This window comes from Siphateles boraxobius, unplaced genomic scaffold (genome assembly GCF_051911475.1).
Source record: "Siphateles boraxobius isolate OS27281-9 unplaced genomic scaffold, OSU_SipBor_1 130, whole genome shotgun sequence".
Classification (NCBI taxonomy): Eukaryota; Metazoa; Chordata; class Actinopteri; order Cypriniformes; family Leuciscidae; genus Siphateles; species Siphateles boraxobius.
The window spans coordinates 883,343-905,000 of NW_027508734.1; the positions used below are offsets into that span (position 1 = coordinate 883,343).

General features: G+C 38.2%; 2 protein-coding genes across 2 annotated transcripts in view; one reads left to right on the plus strand and one right to left on the minus strand.

The window, feature by feature from the left end:
* The first annotated feature begins 5,182 nt into the window (after positions 1–5,182).
* Positions 5,183–14,378, plus strand: LOC143736781 (cerebellin-1). The gene is made up of 3 exons (XM_077227482.1): positions 5,183–5,860; positions 6,658–6,777; positions 13,742–14,378. Exons 1-3 carry the CDS (start codon positions 5,594–5,596, stop codon positions 13,937–13,939), a joined length of 585 nt encoding a protein of 194 aa, XP_077083597.1. The 5' UTR covers positions 5,183–5,593; the 3' UTR covers positions 13,940–14,378.
* A 2,434-nt stretch (positions 14,379–16,812) lies between these two features.
* The window catches only part of ripk3 (receptor-interacting serine-threonine kinase 3), a 30,408-nt gene continuing 25,562 nt past the window's right edge, over positions 16,813–21,658 (minus strand). The window contains exon 12 of the mRNA XM_077227465.1: positions 16,813–17,597. Within this exon, the coding sequence (XP_077083580.1) occupies positions 17,497–17,597 (101 nt within the window). The 3' untranslated portion in view covers positions 16,813–17,496. The remainder of the gene's footprint in view (positions 17,598–21,658) is intronic.

Here is a 21,658-nt window from a genome sequence, read left to right on the forward strand (position 1 = left end):
CCTTTGTGGATCAGAGAAGTTTTAGTGTCTGTTTGTGTTGGCAACAAAGAAAACTCACAACAATGTTTAGAAGGAATGCTAGACTCCCCACAACAGAAAAAGGTGGTCTCGCTACTCCTTTATGGACAGACAGTGAGTTCAGGTCATTGCTAGGGGAGCAGATGGACTCCATATTGACTGAGTCAGTCAGATTGGATTTGAGAAAGAAATTTTGTATTCACCCAGTATGGTCTATTGAAGAATGCAAGAAGGTGTTGGGTGCATGTATCAGGAAGAGAAACATAAAAGGCATTATTTTCTGTCACATGGAATTTAGCTTATCCATTGCACAAGAACAATCTAGGTGTTTAGCTAAATTAAAAGAACAGAACAAACAATTGCACTCTAAGGTGGGCCATAACAAGGCCTCAACCAAATGTGACTCAGAAGACCAACAGTCAGATGAAACTTATCCTGACTTACAAGCATTCTTTGAAACAGATGTAGACATCCCATCAGAAACTGATAAGCCTGTAGATTCAGTAAAGGTATGTGTCGCAAGAAGATCTCAGGGAATTGAGGGAACTGAAAGTGTTCCTCCCAACTCTTCTGTTGTCCAAAACCAAACTGTTGCCAAAGCACTCGGACCTAGAGACATAGAAAGACTATCCCAAAGCTTACCTTCAGTACGCACTGATGTTTCTGAATTTAGAAGGGCATTGATCAGTAAAATGCGTCTTTACGACATGTCGTTGGCAGAAGTCACACAGCTGATGTCACAAATTCTAACTGAATCTGAATTCAACAGTTTTGAGTCTGCTGTTACTTCTGAACTACAACATGCCAGAAAAGATGAATTGAGAGAGGGAGATCTGAAAGCATTAAAGAACATTGTTGGACCGAACATGGACTGGTCAAAGATCACTAGTTGTGTACAGAAGAAACATGAGAATGTTAGTGAGTACACTAAAAGATTTTGTCAGTCAGCAGCAGCATACAGTGGTATAGCTGACACTTCAGAGAAGGTGCTAGAAGATAATGGTCCCCTAGTTTGCACATGGTTTGATGGTCTGTTGTCAGAACATAGAAAAGCATTGCCTTTCTTAGACTTAACATGGTCCACTAGAACCATACAAAACAACTTAGACAGTTTGGCTGCATGGGAAAAAGACTCTGATGTAAAGGAAAGAGTAAAAATTGCAGCAGCATCCTTTAAGGTCAACACAGAGAATCAACAGAAATGCAAATGTCCTAAGAGAGAGGGCAGTAGTTGTTATTATTGTGGTAAGCATGGACATTGGGGAAAAGAGTGTAGGAAAAACAAAAAGAACTTTAAACAAATTAACAATGTTACTCAGCTCCTACTCAGTCTGCTTGCTACTCTGAAACAGCCCCTCCCCACATCATTAAACTGGGGCAGCATGTTGACGTGTTAACCATTTGGGCTGTGAGTGCTTAATTTCCCCAGTAACTTACAACAAAGATGAAAGACTTATTTTTGTTTAATAGAACAAAAGGAAAGTGACGGTCTCACCCTTCCTTTGGGGAACACTGGTTAAGTAAACTCACAGCCTTAAATGTTATGCTACAGCACAGGCCCTTCATCAGTAATGGTGTTAGGTCAGACTGTAAATGTAAAATGCCTTCATGCAGTGTCCACACTGATGAATGATAACGTGCACCAGTCACAAACCCATCCTCATGTATGATGTCTGCAATGACTGAATTTGTGTTAGAGGCTGAAGAAGAAATGACTCATGATTGTGTTACGCTTACATACACACCTTTGAGGGAAGTAAAAGAAACTTCCATAGAGAATTCAGGATTTGAGTTGTTTGTTGACGGTTCAGCTCAAGTAATTGAAAGTAATTCAGAAACAAGCCATTAGAGTGGCATGGACCACATTAAGTGATGTTGATTAGGGCAGCTGCAGGATTGTGTCAGGGAAGGAAAAACCTGGACTAATGTCACACTGTAAAGTGTTCCCCCACCCTACAGGGATAGGTTAGGACACGGAACCAGTGAGGAGCCCAGAGAAGAACCGAATGCAACAGGCTTTGGGGGTCAAACTCTGCGGTGAAGACTCCCTCATAGGCCTTCCCCATCCACTAGTCCATCCTTACCTCACTGTTCCTTAGGTGTCAAAGGAATTAAGAAATAGGGAAAGATGGAACAACAATAGCAGACTCAGAAAAAGTTTACAACCCTAGAGTTTGAACAAATACTGCTCTACTGTCTAGCAGACTCGGAAAAGTTTACAACCCTAGTGTGTGAACAAATACTGCTCTCCTGTCTTTTGTTTTCTTTCTTACTCTGTGCAGATACCACTGATGACTTCCCGAGACCCATATGTACTGACCTCGTCATCTGCGTATGAAGCCACAAGAAAACCTCAAGAAAACGACGACCCACTGCCGAACCAACTATCACGAAAGAAAAAAAAATACACAACGCAGAGACTCACATACGAAACCTTCAGTCATCCATCAACATGATCAAGATTGTCGTACCAGTAACATCACAGACACTCTCGCTTCGCACAAGATAATGATCTTACAGAACAGAGTGGCCTTAGATTACATTCTAGCAATGCAAGGAGGAGCCTGCACCATCATCGGACCTGAGTGCTGCACCGGGTTTTAATGGATCCAACAGAGAACTTGAACAAAATCCAACAAGACATTCTTGATCTTTCAGCAAAATTAAACCAGATGACTGAAGATAATTCTTCATGGTTCGGAAACTTGTTAGGTAAACTGTGGATTATGAATAAAGGAAATAGCAATTCTGCTGTTATTTCTTCTACTAGCGTACTATCTATGCTTCCACAGTATCAAGTGTTTCATTCAACAAATGACTCACGCCCCTCACAAAGAATTGACAGTTCCAAACAGAAAAGACTATTACCCTTAAGAACTTCACGGACCCTAAAATTGCATGTTTGTTTCTGTGTCAGCATGCAATTGCAGAAACAGCAACACAGAAGCATGTGCCTCTAACGATCACAAGTTACAATAATTAACTTTTAAGTGTCTAAATTTGTATTTTGTGAGAGTTATTTAGAACTCCCAAAGGGGGAAATGTAGGATTACAAATTGTATTTAAATGTTTAATTTAGATTTCCAATACATTAGTATTTTATATTGAGCAAGTTTGAACACCTGTTATTTTATTACTGAGACCATTTGTCTCATCTCAGTACGAGAAGTCTATGCCTTTCCTGTTCTCGTGTCTCAGCTCATTTACATGCTTAGTTCATCACAATGTAATCCCTCCCCCTTTGGAAGGATAAAAAACACTGTGTTTTTAGACTTGATTAGACTTGACTTGACTTGGGTACGAAGCAGACTACAGCAAATAAAGAATCCTGCTTAAATAAGTCTCCTGGTTTTCGCTTCTGAGTTTTTCTACACTGAAGAAGGAAGAAGTTCACAACAAGTTTAAATTCTGTTTAGAGAGAACGGTGTCGTCTTAGCGGAAATAACATTATTCAAGAACCACTATAAAACCAAACCAATCTCTGTTACCTTAAATGATATGTTTATCTCGGTAAAAAGCTGCTTTGAAACAATCTACATTGTTAAAAGCGCTATATAAATAAAGATGACTTGACTTGACTATATAGCCAGAACTTTATTACCTTTTGGTTTACTTCTTTGGGAATGAGACATTTGTACCAGTCGCACTGAGACATTTCAAATGATTCCAAAACATGTATAAAACTGTATGATAATAGTTGAAATAACACATTGAAATCATATATTTTGGATGATTTTCAGATGATTTCAGCATGAGTGAAAAGAAGTGGGGGGAGAATGGGGGGTCAAGGTAAAAGATATAGATTGGAATGATTCTGAATTGAGACTTGCGTCTCGAATGGTGCACAAGAGGGGGTTCAGATGGTGATTCCCTTTGTTTTCTCAGAGAGTAGCCCTCTCTTCCAGTTCTTCCAGTCTTACAGCTTCAAGACATCACATCCATCTGTGAAGAACACTGGCACTGAAGAACTACGCACATAATCACCATAATAAATTGTGTGTGTGTGTGGGGGACATCAGAGATCAACCCAGACATCAACCAGCATTCGAGCAGCAGGAGCAAGAAAGAGCTGATCTTGTGATCAGTGATTTTTAACATGAAGATGTCACATCCTCTGGGGGTCTGTGAGCCAATCTGGGGGACTCTTTGTGTTCAGGCAGCACATTTGAATCTGTAATTTCATTGGGTGTTTAAGAAAAGAATCTTCAAGATTCTTATAATACCCAAGCGTCACAAAGTTAGCAAAATGCAATGTAAATTAACAAATGAGGAACGAAGATTGGAGTTTTAGAAACCAAACATGCAACACATATGATTCTGTTTAACCATAGTATGCAACGTCTGAAACATTAACCCATTAAAGTTTACAAGAATACATAAGGCAAAACAACATCAGAAGGAAAATCATGAGAAAATTAGATACATGTTTATACGTTTCTCAATTCTCAATATATATATATAGGCTATATTACAAAACAATAAATACAAAACAATATGGCTCTGTGCTTCTGCTGTTGGTTATTGGAGATATTTGTAAAACTGGCCATTCATCAACAGCGGATTGGAAGCACTCGATCATTTAATAATTAAATAATAGCCACATTAAATAATATAGCGACAGAAAACGTACAGACACTTTCTATTACAATAATAACGTGTTCTCCTCATACTATTACCTGATATGTCCTTGATCTCGAGATGCCTTGAGTCTCTGACAGATGGACAATGTGTGGCACATTACATCAGTTTGACTATCCACGATATTAATCCATCAGTTTGACTATTTGTCAACTTTAAAAGTTAAACCTGACATTAACAATATCACGTGTAGTTAGTGCGTGTATGTAACTAAAACAGAAAAATAATAACTATTTAGACTCTAAAAAAACAAACAAATTAATACATATGACAAAACATAACTTAAAATAGTGAGTGTGTGTGAGTGTGTGTGTGTGTGTGTTTGTATGCGTGAGTGAATGAGTGAGTGTGTGTGTGTGTGTGTGTGTGTGTGTGTGTGTGTGTGTGTGTGTGTGTGTGTGTGTGTGTGTGTGTGTGTGTGTGTGTGTGTGGGAATGTTGGGAAGCCTGATGGGAAGGCATATGGTCTCCTCATGAGGGACGTCTCATCCAGATGGCGTGTGTGTGTGTGTGTGTGTGTGTGTGTGTGTGTGTGTGTGTGTGTGTGTGTGTGTGTGTGTGTGTGTGTGTGTGTGTGTGTGTGTGTGTGTTGTGGTGATACAGTCACATATGCAGTATATCTCACAACACACAGAAACGCTGAAGTGCAAAATAATGCAACATCTCGAGTAACCGCACACAATCAGACCCGCTCTGCGCTGATATCTGGACTCGGGTTCATCAGAGTCGACATTAGATTATAGCATTAGTTGTGGACCGACAGAGGAGAAAGTGAAACACACCTCGTCATATCCATACACTCGAGTGGATCTGAAAGAACTGCTGGACATTCGGACCCGTCTTGGACCTGAAGACACCTCATCATAGTGAATCACCGGAGTGTATCTGAAACACACCTCATCATATTGAAACACTGGAGTGTATCTGAATCCTCCAGGATGGTCGTGTCGCGGGTTTCACTGCTCACGGGGCTCTTGTGTGTGATGGGCTTCAGGGTCCGGGGCCAGAATGACACGGAGCCCATCGTGCTGGAGGGAAAGTGTTTAGTGGTGTGCGACTCCACTCCCACCACAGAGCCGGCCGGGAACGCTCTGGGAATGTCGGTGCGTTCGGGAAGCGGACGGGTCGCCTTCTCAGCCGTCAGGAACAACAACCACGAGCCTTCGGAGATGAGCAACCGCACCATGACCATATACTTCGACCAGGTAGAGGAGTATGAGCATGAGATCGATGCTTTAGCCCTTTTATCAGCAATGCATTTAACAGTAGTTACTATAGGGATGTAAAAATTACTGGTAGTTCGGTACTAAGTCAATACTAAAGACAGTACACCATTAGTTAGTAGTCATTGTATTTTGTTAACTGTAGTTACAGGTACTAGGGATGTAAAAATTACTCCTACTTTGATACTAAGTTAATAGCTACTAAAGATAGTAATTATGGCTGCACAATTAATTGCAATTTACATGAAATTGCACTTAAACCAGTTTGGCTTATCGCGATTTTGAAATCGCAAGGCTGTGATTATTTGTAATGCACTGCTTGTCACACCGTGTTTACATTAGCCTTCAAATTTGCAAATTGAAATAGCGAATTGAACGCAACGGCCAATGGAAATGGAGTCAATTTCGCAAAAACTCCCACTTATCGCAAAAATTTTTTTTTACAATTTTTTCGCATTTACAGTCACCTGATGTAGATGACGTGGTGTGTTTGGATTATTTTTTTAATGATTATCGCGAGAGGAAAAAAATGAAGTTTTAGTCGCATAAAATCGGTTAATGGAAACATCGTCATTTCGCAATAGTTTTTTGTCGACATTTAGAAAAAAATCGCAAAAGTTTTGAGCAAATCTGGAATGGAAACGCGCCTAGTGAGAGTTTGAGTCACTTATAACGTGCATTTGAAAAGCAACTGTATACTTCGACCAGGTGTAATGAATATGAGATTAATGCTCATCAGCAGTGCATGTGTGTCTGTGTGTTTGTGTGTCCCGTCGAAGGTTCTGGTGAACGTCGGGAGTCATTTCGATCCGGCACGGAGTGTTTTCCAGGCTCCGAGAAAAGGAGTCTACAGCTTCAGTTTCAATGTGGTCAAAGTCTACAACAGACAAACTGTACAGGTGAGTCAAAGATCCAGAACATTACAGGACACCTGTGAAGAAGTTCATTAGAAACTTCATTTTTATGTCCTTTTCTAGTCATGTTATTTCTAGTGCTTTCCACACAATACAGACAGTTTCAAAGTGATAAACAGGAAAATAACGGTAACACAATAAGGTCCATTAGTTAATGAACTAACATGAATTAACCATGAGCAATACATTTGTTATTTGTTAATGTTAATAAAAATACAACTGTTCATTGTTTGTTCATGTTAATTCACAGATTTTAATAATGTATTAGTAAATGTAGAAATTATTATTAACTAATACAGGTGCTGGTCATATAATTAGAATATTATCAAAAAGTTGATTTATTTCAGTAATTCCATTCAAAAAGTGAAATTTGGATATTATATTCATTCATTACACACAGACTGATATATTTCAAATGTTTATTTCATTTAATTGTTATGATTAAAACAGACAACTAATGAAAATCCCAAATTCAGTATCTCCGAAAATTAGAATATTACTGAAGACCAATACAAAAAAAGGATTTTTTGAAATGTTGGCCAACTGAAAAGTATGAACATGAAAAGTATGAGCATGTACAGCACTCAATACTTAGTTGGGGCTCCTTTTGCCTGAATTACTGCAGCAATGCGGCGTGGCATGGAGTCGATCAGTCTGTGGTACTGACAAAATTGACAAAAGGTCATTGCTAAAGAGGCTGGCTGTTCACAGAGCTCTGTGTCCAAGCACATTAATAGAGAGGCGAAGGGAAGGAAAAAATGTACAAGCAATAGGGATAACCGCACCCTGGAGAGGATTGTGAAACAAAACCCATTCAAAAATGTGCGGGAGATTCGCAAAGAGTGGACTGCAGCTGGAGTCAGTGCTTCAAGAACCACCACGCACAGACGTATGCAAGACATGGGTTTCAGCTGTCGCATTCCTTGTGTCAAGCAGCTCTTGAACAAGACACAGCGTCAGAAGCGTCTCGCCTGGGCTAAAGACAAAAAGGACTGGACTGCTGCGGAGTGGTCCAAAGTTATGTTCTCTGATGAAAGTAAATTTTGCATTTCCTTTGGAAATCAAGGTCCCAGAGTCTGGAGGAAGAGAGGAGAGGCACAGAATCCACATTGCTTGAAGTCCAGTGTAAAGTTTCCACAGTCAGTGATGGTTTGGGGTGCCATGTCATCTGCTGGTGTTGGTCCACTGCGTTTTCTGAGGTCCAAGGTCAACGCAGCCGTCTAGGAAGTTATAGAGCACTTCATGCTTCTTGCTGCTGACCCCCTTTATGGAGATGCAATTTTCATTTTCCAACAGGACTTGGCACCTGCACACAGTGCCAAAGCTACCAGTACCTGGTTTAAGGACCATGGTATCCCTGTTCTTAATTGGCCAGCAAATTCGCCTGACCTTAACCCTATAGAAAATCTATGGGGTATTGTGAAGAGGAAGATGCGATACACCAGACCCAACAATGCAGAAGATCTGAAGGCCACTATCAGAGCAGCCTGGGCTCTCATAACACCTGAGCAGTGCCACAGACTGATCGACTCCATGCCACGCCGCATTGCTGCAGTAATTCAGGCAGAACGAGCCCCAACTAAGTATTGAGTGCTGTACATGCTCATACTTTTCATGTTCATACTTTTCAGTTGGCAAACATTTCTAAAAATCCTTTTTTTTGTATTGGTCTTCAGTAATATTCTAATTTTCGGAGATACTGTATTTGGGATTTTCATTAGTTGTCAGTTTTAATCATCACAATTAAATGAAATAAACATTTGAAATATATTAGTCTGTGTGTAATGAATGAATATAATATCCAAATTTCACTTTTTGAATGGAATTGCTGAAATAAATCAACTTTTTGATGATATTCTAATTTAATGACCAGCACCTGTATTAGTACATGCTGAAGAAGTATTGTTCATTCTTAGTTCATGTTAACAATTAATTAATGTTAACTAATGAACCTTATTGTAAAGTGTTACCAAAATTGTATTAAACAGTATTAATGTTGTTCATCAGATATTCTACAGTACCAAAGTTTGGACGCATCTACTAATTCTTTATTATGACTATTTTCTACTTTTTTGCATATTAGTAAAGTCATTAAAACAAGGAGATAATAAAAATGTAATTAGTCACATTTAGTCACAAGTCACATTTATTCACAAGTCACATTTATTTATATAGCGATTTAACCAATACAGATTATTGTAAAATTCATCAATTATGAAACAAATTCAAGTTCAACTCTAAAGCAGCTCTACAGAAGACAATTCACTGTCATTCAATTCAGAAACAGGTTTAGTGATACAAAGTTAATCAATTATGACATTTATTAAATTGAAACTTACTCTAAATCTGCCATCACTAAAAGATATTTCTGTGCCGCAGAAAATGACTCTTTCTTAACATGTATGCGATCGCATCATTAAAGGGACTTTGATTTATATGCCAGGACCAGAATCAAAACTTGCATGAACGTGCACAAAGTTTTATTGAACTGAATCACGCACACATCTAATCTAAACAAACACATACACACAAATCTCACAAACATGCGGTAAAAACAGAAACAGGGGAATGAAGCAATGAAACCACATTGCATTCGGGCAACATATTTCAGTATATATCACAGTGTTTCATTTTTTAGATAAGGTATTATGGTAGAAATGTAGCAAATTTAAACACTTTTGATGAGTATGTAAATGTGCAAATTGTCCTGTCGGTACATTGAGTTTTGGAAATGTTAAAAAATGTAATTTGAAAAATGGCGTCATTGAAGTGTCAAAACAATCATAAATGATCCATAGTTTAGCTCACATAGACTGATGTTGTGATTACGGTATGAAGTTTTGAAAAAGTGATTATATTGAGAAAGTACGAATTTTACGAGGTGGCTAATTCATACGAATTCATACGACCTCACAATTATTGCTAAATTGTACATATTTTATGGGTTGCCCAATTCATATGAATGACCTACCCCTGACCCCGCCCCTAAACCTAACCATCACGTGGGTTTAGACAAATCGTACCGTACGAATTCGTACGAATTAGCCACCTTTTAATCACTCGTACAAATTGGCCTTGAGATAGCGTTGAAATATAACAGTGCAGTGTGTGCTGTCTCCAGGTCAGTCTGAACATTAGTTTGTGTGAGTCTGAACATTAGTGTGTGCTGTCTCCAGGTCAGTCTGAACATTAGTTTGTGTGAGTCTGAACATTAGTGTGTGTTGTCTCCAGGTGAGCCTGAACATTAGTGTGTGTTGTCTCCAGGTGAGTCTGAACATTAGTGTGTGTGAGTCTGAACATTAGTGTGTGTTGTCTCCAGGTGAGTCTGAACATTAGTGTGTGTTGTCTCCAGGTGAGTCTGAACATTAGTGTGTGTTGTCTCCAGGTGAGTCTGAACATTAGTGTGTGTGAGTCTGAACATTAGTGTGTGTTGTCTCCAGGTGAGTCTGAACATTAGTGTGTGTGAGTCTGAATATTAGTGTGTAAGGTCTCCAGGTGAGTCTGAACATTAGTCTGTGTTGTCTCCAGGTGAGTCTGAACATTAGTGTGTGTGAGTCTGAACATTAGTGTGTGTTGTCTCCAGGTGAGTCTGAACATTAGTGTGTGTTGTCTTCAGGTGAGTCTGAACATTAGTGTGTGTGAGTCTGAATATTAGTGTGTAAGGTCTCCAGGTGAGTCTGAACATTAGTGTGTGTTGTCTCCAGGTGAGTCTGAACATTAGTGTGTGTCAGTCTGAACATTAGTGTGTGTTGTCTCCAGGTGAGCCTGAACATTAGTGTGTGTGTGAGTCTGAATATTAGTCTGTGTGAGTCTGAACATTAGTCTGTGTGAGTCTGAACATTAGTGTGCGTGTCTCCAGGTGAGTCTGAACATTAGTGTGTGTGTGAGTCTGAACATTAGTCTGTGTGAGTCTGAACATTAGTCTGTGTGAGTCTGAACATTAGTCTGTCTGTGTCTGAACATTAGTGTGTGTGAGTCTGAACATTAGTGTGTGTGAGTCTGAACCTTAGTCTGTGTGAGTCTGAACATTAGTGTGTGTGGTCTCCAGGTGAGTCTGAACATTAGTGTGTGTGAGTCTGAACATTAGTGTGTGTTGTTTCCAGGTGAGTCTGAACATTAGTGTGTGTTGTCTCCAGGTGAGTCTGAACATTAGTGTGTGTGAGTCTGAACATTAGTGTGTGTGAGTCCGAACATTAGTGTGTGTTGCCTCCAGGTGAGCCTGAACATTAGTGTGTGTGAGTCTGAACATTAGTGTGTGTTGTCTCCAGGTGAGCCTGAACATTAGTGTGTGTTGTCTCCAGGTGAGTCTGAACATTAGTGTGTGTTGTCTCCAGGTGAGTCACAACATTAGTGTGTGTGAGTCTGAACATTAGTGTGTGTTGTCTCCAGGTGAGCCTGAACATTAGTGTGTGTTGTCTCCAGGTGAGTCTGAACATTAGTGTGTGTTGTCTCCAGGTGAGTCTAAACATCAGTGTGTGTTGTCTCCAGGTGAGTCTGAACATTAGTGTGTGTTGTCTCCAGGTGAGTCTGAACATTAGTGTGTGTTGTCTCCAGGTGAGTCTGAACATTAGTGTGTGTTGTCTCCAGGTGAGTCTGAACATTAGTGTGTGTGAGTCTGAACATTAGTGTGTGTTGTCTCCAGGTGAGCCTGAACATTAGTGTGTGTTGTCTCCAGGTGAGTCTGAACATTAGTGTGTGTTGTCTCCAGGTGAGTCTAAACATCAGTGTGTGTTGTCTCCAGGTGAGTCTGAACATTAGTGTGTGTTGTCTCCAGGTGAGTCTGAACATTAGTGTGTGTTGTCTCCAGGTGAGTCTGAACATTAGTGTGTGTGAGTCTGAACATTAGTGTGTGTTGTCTCCAGGTGAGCCTGAACATTAGTGTGTGTTGTCTCCAGGTGAGTCTGAACATTAGTGTGTGTTGTCTCCAGGTGAGTCTAAACATCAGTGTGTGTTGTCTCCAGGTGAGTCTGAACATTAGTGTGTGTGAGTCTGAACATTAGTGTGTGTTGTCTCCAGGTGAGCCTGAACATTAGTGTGTGTGAGTCTGAACATTAGTGTGTGTTGTCTCCAGGTGAGTCTGAACATTAGTGCGTGTGAGTCTGAACATTAGTGTGTGTTGTCTCCAGGTGAGTCTGAAAATTATTGTGTGTGAGTCTGAACATTAGTGTGTGTGAGTCTGAACATTAGTGTGTGTTGTCTCCAGGTGAGTCTGAAAATTATTGTGTGTGAGTCTGAACATTAGTGTGTGTGAGTCTGAACATTAGTGTGTGTTGTCTACAGGTGAGCCTGAACATTAGTGTGTGTTGTCTCCAGGTGAGTCTGAACATTAGTGTGTGTGAGTCTGAACATTAGTGTGTGTTGTCTCCAGGTGAGTCTGAACATTAGTGTGTGTGAGTCTGAACATTAGTGTGTGTTGTCTCCAGGTGAGTCTGAAAATTATTGTGTGTGAGTCTGAACATTAGTGTGTGTGAGTCTGAACATTAGTGTGTGTTGTCTACAGGTGAGCCTGAACATTAGTGTGTGTTGTCTCCAGGTGAGTCTGAACATTAGTGTGTGTGAGTCTGAACATTAGTGTGTGTTGTCTCCAGGTGAGTCTGAACATTAGTGTGTGTGAGTCTGAACATTAGTGTGTGTGGTCTCCAGGTGAGTCTGAAAATTATTGTGTGTGAGTCTGAACATTAGTGTGTTTTGTCTCCAGGTGATTCTGAACATTAGTGTGTGTGAGTCTGAACATTAGTGTGTGTTGTCTCCAGGTGAGTCTGAAAATTATTGTGTGTGAGTCTGAACATTAGTGTGTGTTGTCTCCAGGTGAGTCTGAACATTAATGTGTGCTGTCTCCAGGTGAGTCTGAATATTAGTGTGTGTGAGTCTGAACATTAGTGTGCGTGTCTCCAGGTGAGTCTGAACATTAATGTGTGCTGTCTCCAGGTGAGTCTGAACATTAGTGTGTGTTGTCTCCAGGTGAGTCTGAACATTAGTGTGTGTTGTCTCCAGGTGAGTCTGAACATTAGTGTGTGCTGTCTCCAGGTGAGTCTGAACATTAGTGTGTGTGAGTCTGAACATTAGTGTGCGTGTCTCCAGGTGAGTCTGAACATTAATGTGTGCTGTCTCCAGGTGAGTCTGAATATTAGTGTGTGTGAGTCTGAACATTAGTGTGCGTGTCTCCAGGTGAGTCTGAACATTAGTGTGTGCTGTCTCCAGGTGAGTCTGAACATTAATGTGTGCTGTCTCCAGGTGAGTCTGAACATTAGTGTGTGTTGTCTCCAGGTGAGTCTGAACATTAGTGTGTGTTGTCTCCAGGTGAGTCTGAACATTAGTGTGTGCTGTCTCCAGGTGAGTCTGAACATTAGTGTGTGTGAGTCTGAACATTAGTGTGCGTGTCTCCAGGTGAGTCTGAACATTAATGTGTGCTGTCTCCAGGTGAGTCTGAACATTAGTGTGTGTGAGTCTGAACATTAGTGTGTGTTGTCTCCAGGTGAGTCTGAAAATTATTGTGTGTGAGTCTGAACATTAGTGTGCGTGTCTCCAGGTGAGTCTGAACATTAGTGTGTGCTGTCTCCAGGTGAGTCTGAACATTAGTGTGTGTTGTCTCCAGGTGAGTCTGAACATTAGTGTGTGTTGTCTCCAGGTGAGTCTGAACATTAGTGTGTGTGAGTCTGAACATTAGTGTGTGCTGTCTCCAGGTGAGTCTGAACATTAGTGTGTGTGAGTCTGAACATTAGTGTGTGTGAGTCTGAGCATTAGTGTGCGTGTCTCCAGGTGAGTCTGAACATTAGTGTGTGTGTGAGTCTGAACATTAGTGTGTGCTGTCTCCAGGTGAGTCTGAACATTAGTGTGTGTGAGTCTGAACATTAGTGTGTGTGAGTCTGAGCATTAGTGTGCGTGTCTCCAGGTGAGTCTGAACATTAGTGTGTGTGTGAGTCTGAACATTATTGTGTGCTGTCTCCAGGTGAGTCTGGTGTTGAACGGTTGGCCGGTGTTCTCTGCGTTCGCTGGCGATCAGGATGTGACGCGCGAGGCGGCGACCAACAGCGGTCTGGTGAACATGGAAAGAGGAGATAAAGCCTCGCTCAAGCTGGAGAGAGGAAACCTGATGGGCGGATGGAAATACTCCACCTTCTCCGGGTTCCTTGTTTTTCCCCTGTAGAAGTTTGTGTGGAAAACAGCGACATTGATGGAAGAACACATTCTACACACAAGAGGGACGTTTGCAGGAGTTCACAAGTTACTGTCGGACTTCTTCCTCTGCAACCTTTCTTTATGAATGAACCTGGTTCTTAAAGGAGTAGTTCATTTCAGAATTAAAAATTCCTGATAATTTATTATTTATCAAATTTTTTTATTTATAATTTATCAAAAAAAAGTATATGCAGATTGTGGGGCCTAGATAATATGTTTTTAGTAATTAAACTAAATAATTACAAATATTTTTAAATATCAGTTCAACAGATTATGTCACAAAGATGGCAGTGATTTTAATTGGACAGGCCAAAAATCACCAATTTAAGGGAGGGATATAGACATTTTGTGTTTAAAACAAATCTTTACAACTGTACAATAAAATGTTTATGTCTTGAAGCATGAAAGACTCTAGATTGGAACTTCCTTTGTCTTTGAAAGAATATTAAAATATCTGCCGATATTGATAATTGGTCATTATAAAAATAAGTATCGATTATCATTTTATTTTAATGAATATTAATGGCAAAACCATTGTATTTTCATGGGAAATATAAAAAAAACAAAATACACATTTAAGTGTTTATTTTATTGCACTTTGCTAATTTGTGTCTGTTGATTACAATACATATTTTTAAAGGCCGTTTTCACAAAAGTATTTTTTTCTCCACTTCAGTAAAACTTATATACACCAAAACTTACAGTTTTATTCCCATCTATATTTTGAAGATTTTTACTGAAGGGTTTGTTTATATATCATTCAACCTGATTTATGCAACATGTTATGCATAAAAAACATGGTAAAAAAGCATGACAGTGTTTTCTAATCGACGGTGTGATACAACAAATACAAAATCTTTAACTCTAAAATGTCAACAAAATCAAACAAGAAGTCTTTATCCAATTGATCAGATTTCAGTTCTGCAAATTTATGCAAATTAGTGCATATTTAATTAAAAGGTTTCATTTGGATATTTAAACAGGCCTGTAACGTTTAAAGAAAACCTGTATACAAAAGAACTGTCCTAATGTACAGTGATTAATCAATTGGGTTACATTTCTCACCGGTTCACCTTAAAAACGCCTCATGATTCATTCTGCCATGAAGGTCAGAGTGTAAATGAACACAAGCGTCTACAGAGTCTATTTATTATCATTATCTGCCATCTGTTGTTGCTCAGAGCCAAAGAAACAGCTCAGGTCACGAGGACAGCAGGACAGCAGGTCTCCGGCCCGTTAAATCATGCAGAATATCATCCATTATTTTGCATATTAAAAGAAAATGTTAGAATAAGGAATCTGCATGGAAAACTAACTATTTTTATAGATATAATGGTAACACTTTACAATAAGGTTCATTAGTCAACTACCTTAGTTAACATGAACTAAGAGTGAACAATACTTCTACACTTAGTTAATATTAATTTCAACATTTACTAATACATTATTAAAATCAAAGGTATTTGTTAACATTAGTTACTACACTGTGAACTAACATAAACAGCTGTATTTTTATTAAGTAACATTAACAAAGATTAATAAATACTGCAACAAATGTATTGCCCATTGCTAGTTCATGTTAGTTAATACAATCATTAATGTTAATTAATGAAGCTTATTGTAAAGTGTTACCGATATAATAAAGAAAGGCACGAAAAGTCAAGTTTACAACCGTCAGTTTCTATTATTACCACCCGTTCCGCAGTGTTTTGTCCAGAACACCGGGAGAACTGTCAGATCCGGTCGGACAGATGGGAAGATGGGATTGGGAAGGTTATGATGCCAGGAGCCTGTTGACGAAACCACACGATCCTCCTCATCATATGACTAATCATAAAGCACAGGGAAATATCTGGAGACACAGCTTAGGAAAAATATACAGTTATAGCCACAAAAGAAAAAGAAAAAAAACATGGTTTGTTTGTAATTATGAGACAAAAAGTTAAAATTATGACACGCTAAGTAAAAAAAAAGGGTTTCACTTTATTTTGATGGTCCCTTTTACACATTCTGTTGACTATACGTAACATTGCACCTACATGTCTACTAACTCTCATTAGAGTATTAGTAGAGTATTAGTAGACTGGTAGCGTTAGGAATAGAATAAGTTAACATGTTCTTGAAAAGTTACTTATAGTCAGTGTCTGTTGGAGGATCATCACAATAAAGAGTTAGCAGATATTAAACAGCCAGTCTACTAATACTCTAATGAGAGTTAGTAGAAACATAGGTGTAACATTACTTATAGTCAACAGCATGTTCAAAAGGGACCATCAAGATAAAGTGTTACCAAGAAAAGTAACTTATGATATACTAAGTGATACGTATACATGGAAGCTTGAAAAATGCCATGAAAAATAAAAAAGGTAATTGCGACTTTTTATCTCACAATTCTGACTTTTTTTCTCACAATTTCAAGTTTACATTTGCGTGCTATGAAGTCGCAATTGCGTGTTATAAAGTCAAATTGCATGATATAAAGATGCAATTGCGAGTTATAGTCATAACTGAGTGATATAAAGTCAAAATTGCGTGATATAAAGTCATAACTGCGAGTTATAAAGTCATAATTGTGAGTTATAAAGTCATAATTGCGAGTTATAAAGTCAAAATTAAGTGATATAGTCAAAATTGCGTGATATAAAGTCATAATTGTGAGTTATAAAGTCATAATTGTGAGTTATAAAATCATAATTGTGAGTTATAAAGTCATAATTACCTGATATAAAGTCATAATTGTGTGATATAAAGCCTGTTGACTAAACCACACACACCATCCCTCCTGATCATCATATGACTGATCATAAAGCACAGGGAATGTCCAACACACAGAGACACAGCTTGGGAAAATATACAATTTAATCAAAGGTAAGAAAAGTACTTTGTTAGTTACAGTTGATTGTTAAAACAGTGGGATGTCCCAAAGTCTTCATAAATCTGATTTGAATCTCAATCTCATTTATTCAGAATTATATTTCTTTGGAAGCTCATTTAGCCACAAAAGAAAAAAAAATGGTTTGGAGTAATTATGACAAAAAAAAAAAAAAACGAGTAAATTATGACATACTAAGTCATACAAATTTATATGGAAGCTTGTTTCCGCCACATAATGAAAAATAAAAAAAGGTAATTGCGACTTTTTATCTCAGAATTACCAGTTATAAAGTCAGTATTGCGTTATAAAAAAATCACAATTGTGTCAGAATTGAGACTTGCGTGATAAAAATTCGCAGTTGGGAGATGTAAAGTCAGAATTGCAAGATATAAAGTCGCAATTGTGAGATAAAAAGCTGCAATTATCTTTTAAAATGTATTATTCTGTGGCGGAAACAAGCTTTCATACATATATGACTACATCGTAATCACAAAGAGGGGGGAAAACAATTCTGCATGGAAAATATAACTTTGTTGGACAAACTCGTGACTCTCTTCAGCCAGCCTGAAAACCCCTCGACTCTGCCTCACTCTTCAGGTTTGCTCATCTAAAGCAAACTCGCCACTTCCAGTCTCAATGTCTCTATGGCTTTACTTGGTCTGGTGTCTCTGCCGGGATCGCTGAACAATATTCATGCAGTTATTGTTTCCGATCTGAACTCCAAACGCGTTGGACATGTTGATGTGGACGCCTGAAAGAGAAGCAGAAGAACTGAGTGAGTCAAGCTTTCAGTTCCTGATTCGAGAAGAGGATTATTACTGATGTTTGACCTTCAACACAGACCATTATTTATTGCTAAAGGAGTTATTATCATGCAATGTGCACCATTTATGCATTTTATTCGCTTAAAAGTAGCGCTGTTAATCAATCAAAATTTGTACTTCGATTTATCACATGACAAGCCTGTTCAATTTATTTAAATAATTGATCACACTAAATGAACGTTACATTGACAGGCCAACTTAAACGTTAACGTTAATCATAAAAAAAAATTAAGTTCTCTTTTCTTAAAAAGTAGCTCCACTTTGACTTTGAATTGTTCACTAAACGCAAAATGAAGGAATTTCTGGTTTTCTGGAACAGATTTCTGGTTCAGCAAATTTTTGATTAGCACCACTATAAATGTGTTTATCATTTTGGTAGCCTATATATATGGCTATAAAACTATACAGTATTTATATATATTTGGCCTGTTTACACCTGATCCCTTCATGCATTTTCTCTGTTTGGATTATCATGCAATGCACCATTTATACATTATATTCACTAAAAGTAGAGTTGTCAGTCAATTAAAATTTGTAATTGATTTAATCACATGACAAGCCGATTCATTGATTTACATAGAAAAGTTGCCAAATGAAGACTGATGATGGTATGATATACAGGTCAGAAAACAACTGATTATTAATAACTGATCACACTAATTGACCTTCACATTGACAGCCCTTCATAAAAGTTAACGTTAATCTTTAAAAATGTGTAAACTGTAAGAAATGAATAGTTGAGAATGTAAAAAATCCTCATCATTTAAGTTCTCTTGTCTTAAAAATTAACTCCACTTTAACTCCAATTAACTCGTTCACTAAATGCCTCATTTATTAAGGCAACTACAGATTTCTGGTTTAGCACAATTTTAGATTAGTACCACAGTAAATTAATTTCCCATTTTGGTAGCCAATATATATGGCTATAAAACTATATATATATATATTTGGCCTGTTTTCACCTGATCACTTCATGCTTTGCTCTGATTGGATATCTATCTGATGGTGAAAAGATCCGATGTAAAAACCCTCCAAAACTCTTTCATTAAGGATTTAAATCCGATTGCTGGACAAATGTAAATGCCTAAAGTCCCACTGTGGTGAAAGTCCAGTTTTTAATGTTGTTTTTATGTCTATGTGGTGTTTTTAATATGCTTTAAGACAATCCCGGTGTAAATTCATAAGTCGACAGCATTGCTGAGTATTTTCTCCTTAAAACTGCAGTGAACCAAAGACAGTCTCAAAAACACGCTTTGAAATCGCTGGTGTTTCCGACGTCACAAACTACCTTGTAACCAATCAGATCAACGTGTGATCGTCAACGAGTGAATCTCTGAGTGAGTGAGTGAGTGGAGGCGGGCTCATTTGCATATTCATAGAACCACGCATACTAAATGAGGCAAGGGTGTCGAGTTACATTCAAGATATTTTAAGGCATCCAAGGAAAAAACATTTAAATACGTCATTTGGTGATCAAAGATGAGTTTTAAGGGATAAAATTATTGACTACGGGGGACTTTAGAAGATAAACGTGTGAGAGTGTGTTATATGAAATGCATTACAGTATAAAATCAGCAGTGGTGGAAAGAATACTGAAAAAACATACTCAAGTAAAAGTACCATTACATTCCAAAAAATGTAGTGTGAGTAGAGTAAAAGGTACTTGTCCAAAAAACTACTTGAGTAAGAGTAAAAAAGTAGCTTATTTAAAAGTACTCATGAGTAGTGAGTAGTGAGTACTGAGCTGCGGATTCTACCCCTTATAATAAACACTGTGCCCTACAATTTATAAATTTAAAAAAATTGCACATACTGTAATTCACATTATATTTTCTTCTTTGTCAGAAGGATTGAAGAATACATATCATCCATCTTTTTAAAATGCATCAAATCAGTACATTCATCACCATTTAAATCATTATTTGGGGGGGGAAAGCATTTAAAATTAGGCGAAAAGCCACTGGGCCTGAGCATGCTATTGTTGCACATAAAATATTAACATTCATAACTGTGCAAAGAATTCAAAAACCTTTAAAACTCATATGATAGCATCACACACCATGAGATGGGTTAAATAGAGAGATTAAAAAATACCCAATTTCTCTCCAAAACGGTACCAATGTTAGTGTTTTGATAAATGAGAATCACTAATATTATCAGATTACCTCACCTAATGCACTGAAAAAGGCTAAGATAGTGAGCTAACACTAATTACACACTTTAATTTCATGCTATTAAATATGTTAGAATTTAAATGTAAATGCACATTGTTCTAGAAGGGTGGCATCATCCCTTACATTTTACACGGCTACATTTACTCACATTGTAATGCTGATAATATAATTTGTCAGGAAAATTGTGCATTAAATAGGGAAGTTATATCAAGGAAACTTTTACAAAAGAAACAAACAAACACACATACACACACACACACACACACGCATGTCTCTTTGTAGAAGCTGTTTTATCAGCAGCATCCACACACAAGAAAACAAAAGTTCAAAATGAAAAATGTTTTTGGGCAAGTGCACTTGGCAAATGAAGACGGATCGTATAATGGATCAAAAAAACGTTGTTTATTAACGAGCTGTAACGTTAGTCACAGACTGACAGAATAAATGCAGTTCAAGTTAACGCCATGTTCATAGAGCGCACTGATTCTGAATCTGGCGGTACGGCGAGCGCGAGACGCGGCAGTGCACAGATCGTGACGCGCGTCTCTCTATAATGTGATTGTGAAGTAAATGGGAGCGGGAATTTACCGCATTATGAACTCGTCACGCAATACTCCCAGCCTCAGACCAAATGTTAGGCCATGTAGACAGGCCAGCCTATATAAATATCATATTAAGCAGAAATGTGAAATGTACCTTTAGCATATTAGAGGAAGACGCTGATATCTGGATTGAATAGATGCGTGAAGAATGCACTTCCACAGCAGTCACGAGTAACAGCAGGAATAGGCGGTTAAAGTTTTCTATGCTTAATTTGATTTGATGACAGTCACGAGACCGATTACTCAATCCAATCACGTTGATGGATAAAAATAAAATGAAATTAGGCTAAAACAAGCATATGTAACGAGTAACGACCACAAACAGAAGGAAAATAGCGGAGGAAAAGTACCGATACATCACTTAAAATGTACTCAAGTAAAAGTAAAATTACACAATTTTTAAACTACTCAAAAAAGTAAAATTTTTGAAAAAAACTACTTAATTACAGTAACGTGAGTATTTGTAATTCGTTACTTCACACCCCTGAAAATCAGTGAGACTAAATGATCTTACCAGCACTGATGCCGCTCTCTCTCCGACTGCGCTTGTTGATCTGGAAATCACCTGATAATAAATAAAATGCAGTTCATATCTCTAGCTTTCATAAATGTGAACTCAGTTAAATTAGCATATAGCGCCGGAATTGATGATCCCGTATAAACAGATCAGATATCAGATCTCGGATCAGTAAAAACACATGATGAAGTGACCAGGTGTAAAAAAGGCCCTATAGAGTGTGAAGAGGAGGTCAGCAAACAGCAAAACTAGAACATTTATTCATGCTGCAATGCATGCTGGGAACTCACAAACCCTAAACATGTTTACTATGTAATTCTGTGTTTGACATTTGGTGATTCTGTAGGGCTAACACGGGTCTGTTAAAGTCCCATACTAACTGTCCTTAGTATTTGTGACTCAAAAGGTCCTCATTTAAAGGTTTGTTTTTTTATTTTATCGGAACGGTACGAAACTTGGTAAAGGTTTTGGCACTTGCTGTGTGAACACACAAAAAAAACCTGGACATGATTGGAACACGTTCAATAGTCTGGTAAGTAATATTCACACTTGTGCTCCTCGCGGTCATAAACGAGCGCATTGGAAACGAATGAGAGAGTTTCCTCTAGTGGAAGCGTTTGGAACTGCAGCCGAACAACATCTCACTGAAAGAGCATTTACTCAGACATCAACCTCACATGTGGAACTTGTTTAGG

Coding starts and splice junctions, on each gene's coding strand:
- LOC143736781 (XM_077227482.1), top strand. CDS start 5,594: ATGGTCGTGTCGCGGGTTTCACTGCTCACGGGGCTCTTGTGTGTGATG. Junction 5,861..6,657: donor TGACCATATACTTCGACCAG/GTAGAGGAGTAT, acceptor GTCCCGTCGAAG/GTTCTGGTGAACGTCGGGAG. Junction 6,778..13,741: donor ACAACAGACAAACTGTACAG/GTGAGTCAAAGA, acceptor TGCTGTCTCCAG/GTGAGTCTGGTGTTGAACGG.